At 43.5% G+C, this 15,167-nt stretch overlaps 1 protein-coding gene across 1 annotated transcript in view; it reads left to right on the top strand.

Moving 5' to 3' along the window:
• elp3 (elongator acetyltransferase complex subunit 3) overlaps positions 1-15,167 on the top strand; it is an 86,723-nt gene that overhangs the window by 15,310 nt on the left and 56,246 nt on the right. The window contains exons 5-8 of the mRNA XM_048597360.1: positions 702-765; positions 2,091-2,159; positions 3,206-3,360; positions 11,643-11,804. Coding sequence (XP_048453317.1) covers positions 702-765; positions 2,091-2,159; positions 3,206-3,360; positions 11,643-11,804 — 450 coding nt within the window. The remainder of the gene's footprint in view (positions 1-701; positions 766-2,090; positions 2,160-3,205; positions 3,361-11,642; positions 11,805-15,167) is intronic.

The following is a 15,167-nucleotide window of genomic DNA, read 5'->3' as shown; positions in this document are numbered from 1 at the left end:
AATAAAGGCCAACATAGAATTTACCTTCCCAATTGCTTGGAGATTCCGCCTGTTAACTTTGTGTTTTCTGCACAAGTGATTTATTGGAATGGTCCAGGGATGACTGATTACAGTTGCATTAATAATCATTGTTAAAATTAATGAAGTGTCTAACTAAACACTATTTCCAGTGTCTGAAAGATTAATAGCCCGAGGGCCCAAAATTAAAGAGAACCAGAGGTTACATGAAGAAAAGTGTTTTTACGCAGCAAATGGTTAAGATTTGACTTTTACTGCTTAATAGGATGGTGGGCTCAGATTCAATTATAATGTTTCCAAAGGAAATTGGACCGATAGTAAAGGAGAAAAAGTTGCAAAGATATCGGGAAGGACTGGGAGGAGTGAGACTAATTTTTCTTTGAGAGACCTAGAATTAACTTGATAGACAAATAGCGTCCTGTGCATGCTATTCTGAGATTTTATAAGTTACATGACTGGTGTGGGGAAGAATGTGTATGAATTACTCCAAACCATCGTGGAGCAAGGAATTGAGACAGTGTGTCAAAAATTGAAAAACATTTACATTATGGAACTGATAGTTTCCATTGTACAGAAAGTCATGAGAAGAAAGAGCTAGCTAATACGGAGTAAGAAGATCTAAACAGACATATTCTGACAAAAATGATTTGGGTATAAAACTAAAAATTAGTTTTGAATTCCAGATACTGCCCTGGGGGTCCAGATTCAGACTTCGAATATTCAACTCAGTCTTACACAGGGTATGAGGTAAGGACATACATGTGTTCCCAGCATCTCCAGGCAATTCACCAACAATAACAATGTGCCTTTTATACTACTTGGTATCAGTAAGTTTGGCATGAGTGCAGGAAGTGGGGGAGCGGGGAGTGTGTGTGTAAAGGACTGGGAGTCGGAGGTGGGGCAGGTAGTGGGATGGCGTGCACACAAATGGGGACAGTGACAGGGAGGAGGCGCACATGCGTGCCTTCACCCTCCCCCTGTACCCACTGTCCCCATTACACTCTTCTCCCCTTCCCCATTAAATTCCCCTTCCCCTTCCCCATTAAATTCCCCCTTCCAATTTAAATAATGTTTATGTAAAATCTCAAAAGCTAAAATGATTTATGATTGTTACACGGGCCGAATGTTCGGTAAGAAGTGCTATACCTGCTCCTGCACCTCCCCCCTTGCCTCCATTCAAGGCCCAGAACGAACCTTTCACATCAGACAGGGGTTCACCTGTACATCTGTCAACTTGATCTACTATATCCACTGCTCCCGATGTGGCCTCCTGTACATGGGTGAGACCAAGTGTAGACTCTGAGACCGTTTTGTAGAGCAACTGCGCTCTGTACGCGACAAACGACAGCACCTTCGGTCGCCAGCCATTTTAACTCCCCCCTCCCACTCCCTGGGTGACATGTCCATCCTGGGCCACCTCCAGTGTCACAATGACACCACACGCAAACTGGAGGAGCAACACCTCACATTCTGCCTCAGGAGCCTACAGCCCAATGGCCTAAATATGGAATTCACCAGTTTTAAAATCTCCCCACCCCCGGCCTCATCTCATATCCAACCCGCCCTCTCATCCCTGCCTCCTTGACCTGACACAACTTGTCCATCTTCTTCCATCCTATCCACCCCACCCTTCCCACTGACCAATCCCCACTACCTGCTACCTGCATCCACCTATCAACATCCCACCTGCCTTTCCCCAGCCTCACCCATCCTCCCTCCTGCCTCCTTGACTTGACACAACCTGTCCATCTTCTCTCCCACCTATCCATCCTACCCATCTCATTGACCAATCCCCACCACTCCTTACCTGCAGTCACCTCCTCTTCTCTCTATTTATTTCCCAGCTCCCTTCCCCCACCCATTTCTGAAGCAGGGTCCTGACCCAAAATGTCAACTTTCCTGCTCCTCTGATGCTGCCTGGCCTGCTGTGTTCCTCCAGCTCCACACTGTGTTGTCTCTGACTCTAGCATCTGCAGTTCTTGCTGTCTTAGCCATTCTGTAAGGATTGTTTTATTTTGCAAGCTTGCCAAATCGTCAGCATTAGACATTTAACTGTATTCCCTTCAAAATAGCCAACCTCAATGCGAGCCATACGTGCAAGATATGACCCCTACTTACAAACAAGACACCGTGTGGAGCAGGTACGTGCAGTTCAAAGCCTGTCGTTTGCCTCTTTCATAGGGATCAAACTCTGTCCATCTACTAGCATTTCTTAGCCTGGCCCCAAATTGTGATATTATTTTGAAAGTTTTGTGAATTGCATGCTAGAGCAGATGATTGAGGAATATTTGAAATTATGGCCCCATTATCCTGTGTTTCATGTCAAATTCAGTATATGATAGATGTTACTTTGCAGACCTTTGACTGTGGTTATTGTTGGAATGTGTTAATTGTGTTTGACACCAAAATCAAGCAGTGAAGCAGCCTTATTGGCTCCGTCTGTTGACCTGGTGTCTCCTCATTCTGGGGCAGATTGTCTAGTGGTCTCGGCTGCTTTTCAATAGGGAAATGGAAAACAGTGATTAAAGTATAAAAACTGTGGAGAAGATTCTTGGTGAAGCGGCAAGATATCTCTTGGTGACCCACGGCACCACTTTTGGGATAAGGAACTGGGAGGATTCTGTCAGAAGAACATAGAAATAGGGGCAGGAATAGCGTGTATGGACTCGAGCTTACTCTGCCATTTAATAAAATTATACTGATCTCTGACCTTAATGCATGGTCTTACTTTCAAACCTTGGTACCATTGAGTTAAAAATATTAATTTCAGCTTAACATATATAACACTGAGTATCCACAGCCCTTTGGTATGAAGAGTATCAAATAATCACAAACCTCCAAGTGAAGGAATTTCTCCTCACTTCAGTCCTTCGTGGCCGTCCCCATATCCAGAGTTCCTTAGTTTTGGATTCTCCAGGCTAGGAATCAACATCTTAACAACCAACTGGTCCAGGTCTCTCAGCAATCAGTCTGTCATCTAAATCTTGCATGTTGTGAAGGCTCGATGAGGAATCATGATGAAAATGGAACAGTGTTGGAGGATCCAAATGATATTTAGAGAAAATGTGAATGTCCAGCAAATTTTTAGTACTGTAATTAACAGTGATGTAAACAAGTGATTGCAATTGAGGTTTGTCAATGCAATTATCCTACTGTCCCCTTTTCCTCCATCTTTATCTCATTTCAGTTAAAACAGTTGGGACACAGTGTGGACAAGGTTGAGTTCATTGTGATGGGTGGGACTTTTATGGCGCTGCCAGAAGAATACAGGGATTACTTCATCCGTAACCTGCATGATGCCCTCTCCGGTCACACCTCCAACAATGTGGCAGAGGCTGTCAAGTAAGTAATCAGTTTGAAGATTGGGTTGATGGAATAGGAAACCTCTTGCTTGATTGGACTTGGAGACTGTGATGGATGTGCATTGCTAAGATCTGTTCCTCTGCTGGATTAGTTGGGTGAAGCATTGATTGTAATATTGCAACACTTCCAACCCTACATGCAAACATGCAGGCACATATGCATACACATGCCTGCATGCGCACTCACGTACACACACGCGTGCACCCACACACTTTTCCAGGTCTGTTAATTCACACAGGTTTGAATTGTGATGCAGTTGATATCTGAAATCATTTGCTATCCCTGCAGTGACTATTTATTTCCAGCAGAGGGAAGCCCAAATCCTCTCAACTGGTAACTTTCTCAGTTCAGATGCAACGCAGTCTCACGGCTTCTTTCATAGCATGAACTGTGAAGCCCCTTAGCTACTGGTGTCAATTAGCTGACTGATAGCTAACTATGGGCCCTCACATGTGCTGGCATTTGGTTAGTTGTGACCCACAGTGTTGTTAGCTGTGGACCCTTGCAGCTAGTGTCCTATGGCTAGCTGCAGGTCCTCACAGCTACGAATGTTAGCTAGCTGTGGGGCATACTCTGTCCTGAAAGGGCAAACCCTAATCTTAAAATAAAATGTGCCCCTTAATTCTGGACTTAACCTCAAGAGGAACTATCTTTTCCATGTCCAACATGTCAAGACCATTCAGGGTCTGATATACTTCAATTAAGTCACCCCCAACTCTTCTAAACTCAACTGGAAACCATTCTAACCTGTCTAACCTTCTGAGGGTGTGGGATCTGTAAGGCTTGAACAGAGGCCACATCACTCCTTCATTGTTTCTTTCCTTTCATTGCCTTCTCTTCTTTCTGTCTCTTTTCCTCTCTAATCCTGTTTTCCAACACCATTCATTTCTGAAGAGTTATATCAAGCTCGAAACATTAACCCAGTTTCTCTTTCCACAGATGCTGCCAGACCTGCAGTTTCTCTAGCACCCTCTGTGTTTGTTTCTGCTGCCACTGTACACCAGTGGTGGAAGGAGTGAATGTTAAAGGTAGTGTATAGGATGTCAGCCCAGCTCGGTGCGTTGCCCTGGACGATGTTGAGCTTCTGGGTAGTATTAGCTGACTGTGTAAGCAATTCCTGCATTGTTTTACAGTTACATGAATAAATAGTATTTTCAGCAGACCTTCCCTGAAGTGCATTTATGCTATCCATTGCTGCTACTACGTGTAGTAACTGCTGACATAAAGTTAGTGTCATGGAGGTCTACTGTACAGAAAAGGGACCTTCAGCCCATTGCGTCTGCGCTAGTCAAACATAAGCACCTAACTACTGTAATCTCATTTTCAATCACTTGGCCCATAGTCTTGTACATCTTGACATCACAAGTGCACATCAAAATACTCCTTAAATGTTATGAGGGTTTCTGCATCTACCATCCTTACAGGCAGAGGGTTCCAGATTTCTACCACCCTCGAGGTGAAAAAGAAATATCCTCATCTGCTCTAAAACTCCTGCCCTTTACCTTAAATCAGTGCCTCTGGCATTGATCCCTCCACCAAGGGGAAAAGTTCCTTCTTGTATTCCAATCTATGCCCCTCATAATTTTATACATCTCAATCATGTCCCCTCTCTCCTCGTTTGCTGTAAGGAAAACAATCCATCTGTCCATTCCTGAACCTGTCCAAACCAGGCAGTATCCTGGTAAATCTCCTGTGCACATTGAATTCTTTGATTATGTGACAAAACAAATCGATGAAGGTAGAGCAGTGGATGTGGTGTATATGGATTTTAGCAAGGCATTTGATAAGGTTCCACATGGTAGGCTCATTTGGTCAGTAAGGAGGCATGGGATTCAGGGAAATTTGGCTGTCTGGATACAAAACTGGCTGTCCAATGGAAGATAGAGGGTGGTAGTAGATGGAAAGTATTCAGCCTGGAGCTCGGTGACCAGTGGTGTTCCGCAGGGATCTGTTCTGGGACCTCTGCTCTTTGTGATCTTTATAAATGACTTGGATTAGGAAGTGGAAGGGTGGGTTAGTAAGTTTGCCGATGACACGAAGGTTGGTGGAGTTGTGGACAGCGTGGAGGGCTGTTGTAGGTTGCAATGGGAATTTGACTGGATGCAGAGCTGGGCAAAGAAGTGGCAGATGGAATTCTACCCAGAAAAGTATGAAGTGATTCATTTTGGAAGGTTGAATTTGAATGCAGAATACAGAGTTAATGGCAGGATTCTTGGCAGTGTGGAGGAACAGAGGGATCTTGGGGTCCAGGTCCATAGATCCCTCAAAGTTGCTACCCAAGTTGATAGGGTTGTTAAGAAGGTATATGGTGTGTTGGCTTTCATTGGCAGGGGAATTGAGTTTAAAAGCCATGAGGTTATGCTGCAGCTCTATAAAACTCTGGTTAGACCACACTTGGAGTATTGTGTTCAGTTCTGGTCACCTCATTATAGGAAAGATGTGGAAGCTTTAGAGAGGGTGCAGAGGAGATTTACCAGGATGCTGCCTGGACTGGAGGGCAGGTCTTATGAGGAAAGGTTGGGAGAGCTAGGGCTTTTTTCATTGGAGCAAAGAAGGATGAGAGGTGACTTGATAGAGGTGTACAAGATGATGAGAGGCACAGATAGATTGGATAGCCAGAGAATTTTTCCCAGGGCAGAAATGACTATTACGAGGGGACATAATTTTAAGGTGATTGGAGGAAGGTATAGGGGAGATGTCAGAGGTAGGTTCTTCACACAGAGAGTGGTGGCCGTGTGGAATGCACTGCCGGCAGTGGTAGTGGAGTCAGATACTTTAGAGACTTTTAAGCGGCTCTTAGATAGGCACATAGAGGATAGTAAAATGTAGGGTATGCAGGGTAGATTGCTCTTAGTAGGATAATAGGTAGGCACAACATTGTGGGCCGAAGGGCCTGTACTGTACTGTGCTGTACTGTTCTATGTTCTGTGTTCACGTTCTCCGGTGCTATCCAATCCCTCCAATTTTGTGGATTCCAGAACTCCACACAGTACTCTAGCTGTGGCCTAAGCAACGATTTTTTATAGTTCCAACATTACCATTCTGCTCTTAAACTCTATGCCCTAATAAAAGCGAAACCACTTTGTCCATCTGTCCTGGTACCGTAAGGAATCGGTGTACATGCACAAGAAGGCCCCTCTAATCCTTAGTGCTTCCCAGGGTTCATCATGTATTCCCTTGGTTGTTGTGTGGCGGGAGTGGGCTAGTAGAGAACCTTTTATTTTTACCGGATGTTTAGTCTGAGTTCGTTCTCGCATACACCTCGGCGAATGCGTTGATGATAGCTTGTAGCTCATTTTAACTGATGAGATGAAGCCAACCCTCTTGCCCACTATTGATGGTTTGAAGTGAATGATTCTGGACTGGATCAAATGCCTACTCAACTTTACTTCACACAGAAGAAACTTCCTATAAATGTGACTCTATGAGAGAAGTGCTTGGAACGGAGATAGTCTAATTAAGAGCACTTTTCTGAATTAGTGACTTGTTGCTCATGATCCAGATTCAGAGCTGTGCTGTTACAGGAATCTGTTCTGCTGTAAATGTCAGTGTGTTGGAGGTGGTTAACTAGATTGTTATCTGGAATGAATAGGTTGACTTAAGTGGATAGGGTTGGACAGGCTGGCTTGTTTCCACTAGAGCCTTAGAAGAGTGAGGGGTGACTTATTTGACGTGTAAGATCTTGAATGGTCTGGACTTGGAAAAATATTTCTTCTTGTGCATCATTCCAGAACAAGGGGGTAGTTTAAAAATTAGCAGTCACTTTTTTGGGACAAAGATGAGGGGAGTTTTTTTTTGAGTGTTGTGACTTTTGGAACCCTCTGCCTCAAAAAGTAGTAGAAGAGGGGCCATTGAATATTTTTAAAAAAGAGGTAGATAATCTTTGATGGTATTGCCTAACAAAAAGCTTTCAGCAGTAGATGAGAAGTGGAATTCAAAATACAAACAGTCAACCATTTTGAATGGACTCAGAGCTGAATAGTCATGAACAAAAACAAAGTTGCTGCAAAAGCTCAGCAGATCCAGCAGCATCTGTGAAGAAAAAATTAGAGTTAACGTTTTGTGCCTGGTGATCCTTCCTCAGGGTTAGCTGAATAGTCATCTTCTTTCTATTTCTATTTCGTATATTTATATGTTGATACTGACTCCTATCAACTCTCCTTGTTAAAACTTCAGACAGGATGCTGCAAAGGTAATTTTGCAACACTGGAGATGGAGCCATGGGAATTTGTATTTATGTAGCATTGCCTACATGCAGGAAGGCAGGTAGTTCTTTTCTCTTGCAACACCTCAAGGAACAGTACGGTTTGGATAAAAAGGTTTCTGTGGACACCAGTCTGCCAGGGGCTCATGACGTTTTGAGGAAATTTTTGAACGTGGGTCATGATTTTGTTTGCTGGATTGAAATGTTAGGAATTTCCTGAACAAGGAATTTGTGAAGCATTGTTGGCAGTGGGGGAGCACAGGGGCAGGTTTGGTACTAAACAACATCAGTGAACAGTATGTTGGTTCTCTACTGTCAATTTGCTATTCATAGAAGTTCCTTAGATTGTTGTGGATTCTAAACAATGACGTGGCGTATAGGAAGTGACAATGAGACTGTTCAAAGGGAAGACTGGAAACAAAGCCCTGGTAGGGTGTCAAGCCCAAAGAGTAATTCTAGATTCAGATCATGAAAGGGGTGTAGTAACTAGAGAGTTGAAATGACACAGAACCTGGAAGAAAAGAATTCCAGAGATCAGTCCAACCACAGATCCTCTGGGAGTGGGACAGTCATGCCACTGATCTCTGAGCAGCCTATTGGTAGTACAATTGAGATGAAGACCCTTGAAGGGCAAGACTGTCGAGCTAGCAATCAAGACACTGACTTGTGGAGGGGAGGGTGTCAAGGGAGCCGATTAGGTACTGACCCCTTGAGGGGAGGAATGTCTAGAGAGCAATCTGGACATTGAGTGTCGTGTATTATGCTCTGCGAAGCATTGTCCATGTGTTAGACTCTAGATTGGGAAGTCTGTTCTCCTGACCGGGCAGGGTATTCCAAACAGGGAAGATCAATTGCAAAGCAGCAAAGGAAAACTGACAAATATCAGATGAGATAACATCATTGTCCAGAAACATTGCGGATTTCAATTTCCATGGAATAGTCCAGAAGCATTGACCAGAAAGTGGGGCAACTGCCTTGGTTTTACAGCCACTGACTGAGATAATTATTGATACAACTCTTAAGACCGCAGTGTTCTTCGTCACTTTCATTGAAGAGGTAATTTTCCTGCAGTCAGATTTTAACAAGCTTCTGTTTCAGCACCTGCTCAAATTGAGAAACTGGTGATTGAATATTGATTGGCAAAGTATACCATTTATTAACACAGATTTTTATGTTTTTTAATTCACTGGGAAATTTATTGTTTTGATGTTTAGATTCTAAATAATAGCTTTTTTAATGAACCATCAATCTGAAACCATGTGTGTGATTATTGAGGGTGGATCAAACAAGAGAATAGTCAGCTGGACAGAGAGGTGAGAGTTGATCAGTCATTCCTGTAGACTGGCAGGTTCAAGTAGCCAGCAATCCTTGTATATGGCAAAAATGAAAAGTTAGCTGCAGGGCAATGTCAAGACAGCTTGTGCTGACTTTTCTCTATCACGTGTCATGTTCTGATGCTCACGTTTGTTCTGAGACTTCAAAGACCAGGCAATATTAATCAATGGTTCTGATTATCCCTAATCAGGCCCCTCCCTGTGGCACATCTAGAGTAGCATTAAAACAAGGGAGTACTGACTGTGGCTTGAATCAAGTGCACTCACCCATCACCCTCACTGTGCTCACTGAAATACAGTGTCCCTGCTCCTCAAAACCCTTAACTCTGGTCTTGCATACATCCCCAGTTTTAATCCCTCCACTGCTGGAGGCCATCCCTTTAGGTCTGTGTCTCCCTTTCTAACACTTTCCACCTCTCTTCGTTTAAGACTTTCCTTTAAGGTTTTGGAGTAGATCTGTAGCTCTGGTTGTGGGTGTTGAGGTTGGTTGGCTCGCCGAGCTGGTTTGTTGTTTCGCAGATGTTTCGTTACCATGCTTGGTAACATCCTCAGAGCAGCCTCCGATGAAGCGTTGGTGTGTTTTCCTGCCTGGTTTTTAAACTCTGGTTTTAAATACAACAGAAAACACGTGCCAAAAAACGTTATCAAGACTGGACAACTGACATGGAACGAGCCATTAACATCAGCCAACAGACCACAAGAGCCAAGAAAAGACAGACCCTGCAAGACAAGCTAGCCACACTTACCCACAAAAACAACAACAACAGAACAGACACATGGATAAGAAACCTCTGACAGGAAACTGACAGACACGGGAAAAGCCGTTCTCACCCGAGGACTGAACTACAACTACAGGGACGCCAACAAAACGGAATTCCTAGCTACACTGGAAGCCACGCTCAATTCACATCAATAGACATACCACTAGCAAGGGAAACAATGACAACACTACTTGAACAAAGAAGACGACCCCAGTGAAACCATCTCCAAGGACAACATGCTCAAACTATTGGACCTATGCCTGACCACCCACTTCACCTTCAACGGCCAAACATATGAGCAAATCAACGGGACACCCATGGGATCTCCTATCTCCGGACTCATAGCAGAAGCAGTGATGCAAAGCCTGCAAAGGACTGCTCTTCCGCAAATCCAACCTAAACTGTGGATACGCTACGTAGATGACACCTTTGTCATCATTAAAAGGACCAAATTAGAAGAGACACGCAAACTTATAAATAACACCCTCACTGGAATAAGATTCACCAGAGAGGAGGAGAAGAACAAGCAGCTCCCATTCTTGGATGTCATGGTAGAGCGCAAGATAAATGGGGAACTGCAAACAAAAGTACACTGAAAAGCCACACACACAGACCAGGTACTGAACTTCAATAGTAACCACCCCAGCACACACAAGCGAAGCTGCGTGTGAACACTATTTAAAAGGGCAACAACACACTCCAGCAACACAGAACTACGCCAAGAGGAAGAAAAAACCTCTTCCAAGTGTTCAAGGATAATGGATATCCAAAGAACTGGGTCAGAAGATGCCTACACGAACAGCATCAGAAAGATTCTATACGCCCCCACACACTCATCACACTACCCTACATCAGGAACACGTCGGAACTCACCACAAGATGCCTACGACCACTGGGCATCAGAGTGGCACACAAGCCCACATCAACCCTATGACAACTGCTCACCCGAACTAAAGACCCACTCCCCGCCATGAACAGGACCAATGTCATCTACAAAATCCCCTGCAGAGACTGCGAGAAACACTACATCGGACAAGCAGGAAAGAAACTAACAACAAGAGTACATGAACACCAACTGGCTACAAAAAGACACGACCAACACTCACTCATCTCAATCCACATGGACAAGGAGAACTACGACTTCGACTGGGACAACACCAAAACCCTAGGACAGGCTAGGCAGAGACAAGCATGAGAATTCCTGGAAGCATGGCACTCCACAAAGTATGCTATTAATAAACACATTGAACTCAACCCCATATACATTCCACTACGAAGGAGAGCCAGAAGTGAGGCAATCCATCTCAACGGACGCCAGAGTTTAAAAACCAGGCGGGAAAACACACCGACACTTCATCGGAGGCTGCACTGAGGATGTTACCAAGCATGGTAACGAAATGTCTGCAAAACAACAAACCAGCTCGGCGAGCCAACCAACCTCAAAAGACTTTCCTTATTTTCCACCTTTTTGTCTGAGTGTTTTGATAGTGTTCTTAGTGTTTTTCTTAATATTTTGACTGGCTGTTAATTTTTGTCTGATCCCACTGTCATGAAACATCTTGGAATGTTTTACTATGTCTTCTGAAAGCTGATGTGTAACTGCAAGGTGCTTTCTGTTATTGAGAAGCAGTGACTAGTGCTGAGTTAAGTTATAATCAGCTTGAGTCTGTTAAAACCAGGGAATAAGCAGAGTGGCCTCAAAATGATCTTTATAACTGTGTGCGTGAAGGATGGCCCTCACAGATAAGATTTGATTTGTTTCCTCCCTCTATAATCTTCCTGAGCGATGTTGTAACTAAGTCCCTTTCATGTTTCTGGCAATGGTGATGACTATGGCCTGAATGTACTGTATTTGAAGATGACTGTATGTGACTGGTTTAAGCTGGATATTACCAGTGACCCAGCACTATGTGAGAGGCACTCGTTTTGGCATTACTGCCAATGTTTTTAATCTGATTTCAGGTACTCTGAGCGCAGCAATACCAAGTGTGTTGGCATCACCATTGAGACCAGACCAGACTACTGCCTGAAGCGCCATCTCAGTGACATGCTGCAATATGGGTGTACACGGCTGGAGATTGGGGTACAGAGTGTCTATGAGGATGTGGCCAGAGACACCAACAGGTGGGGCATGATTCAGAATCCAAACAGTTGACTTTGTAATTGTTGAAATTGCCATTGCTGCTTTGTATCACATGAACAGGAGTGGGTCATGTACCTTCTCAAGTTTGTTCTGCCATTCAGTAGGTTTATACTAATCTATAGTCAAACTCTGTACACCTTCTTTTACTCCATTTTTCTTAGTGTCTTCTAATTTTTTAAAATCAATCTTGGATTTAAAATGAGCAATCAAGAACATGACAAATAGGAGCTAGAGAGATCTATTCAACCTCTCAGATCTTTTCCATCATTCAGTAAGATCATGGCAGATCATCTTACCCAACACTGCCTTTCCACTCAACCTGCAAGCATGGTCCAATCATCCATGTTGACCAGAAGACCTAAATTAGTCTAGTCCCATTTGCCAGCATTTGGCCCCATATCCCTCTAACTCTTCCTATTCATATACCCATCCAGATGCCTTTTACATGTTGTAATTGTACCCGCCTCTATCGCTTCCTCTGGCATCTCATTCCATACATGCACCACCCTCTGCGTGAAAAGGTTGCCCCTTAGGTCTCTTTTAAATCTTCCCTCTCTCACCTTAAACCTATGCCCTCTCGTCTTGAACTGTCCTACCCTGGGAAAAACACCTGGGCTATTCACCTTATCCATGCCCCTCACGATTTTATAAACCCCTGTAAGGTCACCCCACAGCCTCTGATGCTCCAGGAAGGTAGCCCCAGAGCCTATTCACCCTTTCCTTATAGCTCAAACCTTCCAATCCTGGCAACATCCTTGTAAATCTTTTCTGCACCCTCTCGAATTTAATGACATCTTTCCAATAGCAGGGAGACCAGAATCGCATGCAGTATTCCAAAGTGGCCTAATATCCTCTACAGCTGCAACATGACATCCCAACTCCTATACTCAATGCACTAACCAATAAAGGTAAGTGTACCAAACGCTTTCTCCACTAAACTGTCTACCTGTGACTCCACTTTCAAGGAACTATGAACTTGCACCCCAAGGTTTCTTTGTTCGGCAACACTGTTAGGACCTTACCATTAAGTGTGTAAGTCCTGCCCTGATTTGCCTTTCCAAAATACAGCACCTCACATTTATCTAAACTAAATCCATCTGCCCCTCCTCGGCCCATCTAATCAAGATTCTGTTGTGCTATGAGATAACATTCCTCACTGTCTACCACAACGCAAAGTTTGGTGTCATTTGCAAACTCTCTGACCATTCCTCGTTTATTCACATCCAAATCATTTATATAAATGACGAAAAACAGTGGGCCCTGCACCGATCCTTGGAGCATACCGCCGCTGGTCACTGGCCTCCGTCTGAAAAACAACACTGCACCACCACCATCTGTCTCTTACCTTCAGGCCAATTTTGTATCCAAATGGCTAGTTCTCCCTGGATTCCATGTGATCTAACTTTGCTAACCAGTCTACCTTGTGAAACCTTGTCGAATGCTTTTCTGAAGTCCACGTAGAAAGCGTCCACAATTCTGCCTTCTCATTTACTTAGTGCACAAGAATCTATTCATCTCTGATTTGAATGTACGAGGACAGAACATCCAGAGTCCCCTGGGGTGAAGAATTCCTAAGATTTACAACAATTTAACTGAAGAAATGTTTCCTCACTTCAATCCTAAGTGGTAGACTCCCCAGTTCTGAGTCTGTGGTGCCCAGACTTTTCACAGTATTCCAGGTGCTGTAGTGTCAGGGCATTGTGGAAATGGAACATAACTTCTAACTCTTTCTATTCTAATTGTCTAGCTATAAAGACCAGCATTCCATTATCTTTTAGATTTTTGTTTTCTATCTGTTCATGACAGTTTGATGACCTGTGTACATGGATGCCTAAATCTCTGGACCTCTGCCTCTAGCTTTTCACCATTTTGAAATTACCTTGACCTGTCCTTTTTAGGTACTTACATTTGCTTATTGAAATTCACTTGCCATAGTTTTGCCCATTCTCTCATTAATCTCTACATTTTTTGTATTTTTATGCTTCCACCTACACTGCTATCTGTCTTTGAGGCATTGGCAACTAGATATGTGGCTTTCTGTCTTGTAATCCAAGTCATTACTGAATACAAAGAATAGTTGAGGCAGCAGAGACCCTTGTGTGAAACCACTGGTTACATTGTGTCAATTAGAGTACCTGCTGTTATTCTCACTCTTTTTCTTCTTCCATTCTATCAACTTCCCAACCAGATCAATGATCAATCAGGTGAGCATTGGAATAGTCAGAGATAATGAAGGCATGATTGAGCGTTTGAGCAGCAGGTCATCTTGAGATTGAGTAACGTCTGACAATGTTATAAAACTGGAAAGATCTTTGATTGTGACAGGGCAGATTGTGAGAGTGGTTAGCGAAGTGTGTGCAATATTGTGCTGCAATTTGATATTGAGCATAAAAGCAGGGTAGGTCTGATTAGGCTAGAATATTGCATCAGGTTCTGGCCACCACACACCAGGAAGGATGTGAAAGGCCTTGAGAGGGTGCAGAGAAAGCTTATCAGAACTAAGAATGAGGAATTAGGGAAGCTGGTGGTGTCCATCTTGGAGCAAATGATTTTTAGACGATATGAACAAGATTGACTAGTTTGGTTAAAGAAGAGAAGGAAAAACTGTTCCAATTAGCTGATGGTATGAGGACTTTTCTTCGTAGGATGTGGGTGTCACTGGCTAGACCAGCATTAATTGTCCATCCCTAATTGCCCAGAGGGCATTTAATAATCAAGTTGTTGTGCGTCTGAAGTCACATGTAGACCAGACCAGGTAAGGATGGCAGTTTCCTCTCCTAAAGGACATTAGTGAATTAGATGGGTTTTTCCTGACCATCAGCAATAATTTCATGCTCATCATTAAATTCTTATTTCCCAATTATTATTGAATTCAAATTCTGCCATGGCGGGATTCGAACCCTGGTTCCCAAAACATTACCAGTGTCTCTGGATTAGTGGTCTAACAATAATACCACTCAGCTACTACATAAAAGTAGACCTCAAAGGGAATGGAGTATAAAAATAGGGAACTCTTGCTAAAATTATACAAGACAGTAGTTAGACCATTCCTGGAATGTTGTGAGCAGTTTAGGTCCCCTTATCTGAGGAAAAATATACTGGTATTGGAGATAGGAGGAACTGCCGCTGCTGGAGAATCTGAGATAACAAGGTGTAGAGCTGGATGAACACAGCAGGTCAAGCAGCATCAGAGGAGCAGGAAAGCTGATGTTTCGGGTTTGGACCCTTCTTCAGAAACAGGGGAGGGGAAGGGGATTCTGAAATAAATAGGGAGAGAGGGGGAGGCGGATGGAAGATGGATAAAGGAGCAGATAGGTGGAGAGGAGACAGACAGGTCAAAGAGG

The sequence above is a fragment of the Rhincodon typus genome, chromosome 5 (genome assembly GCF_021869965.1).
Source record: "Rhincodon typus isolate 14 chromosome 5, sRhiTyp1.1, whole genome shotgun sequence".
Taxonomy (NCBI): domain Eukaryota; kingdom Metazoa; phylum Chordata; class Chondrichthyes; order Orectolobiformes; family Rhincodontidae; genus Rhincodon; species Rhincodon typus.
This window is presented reverse-complemented; position numbering and strand designations above follow the sequence as displayed.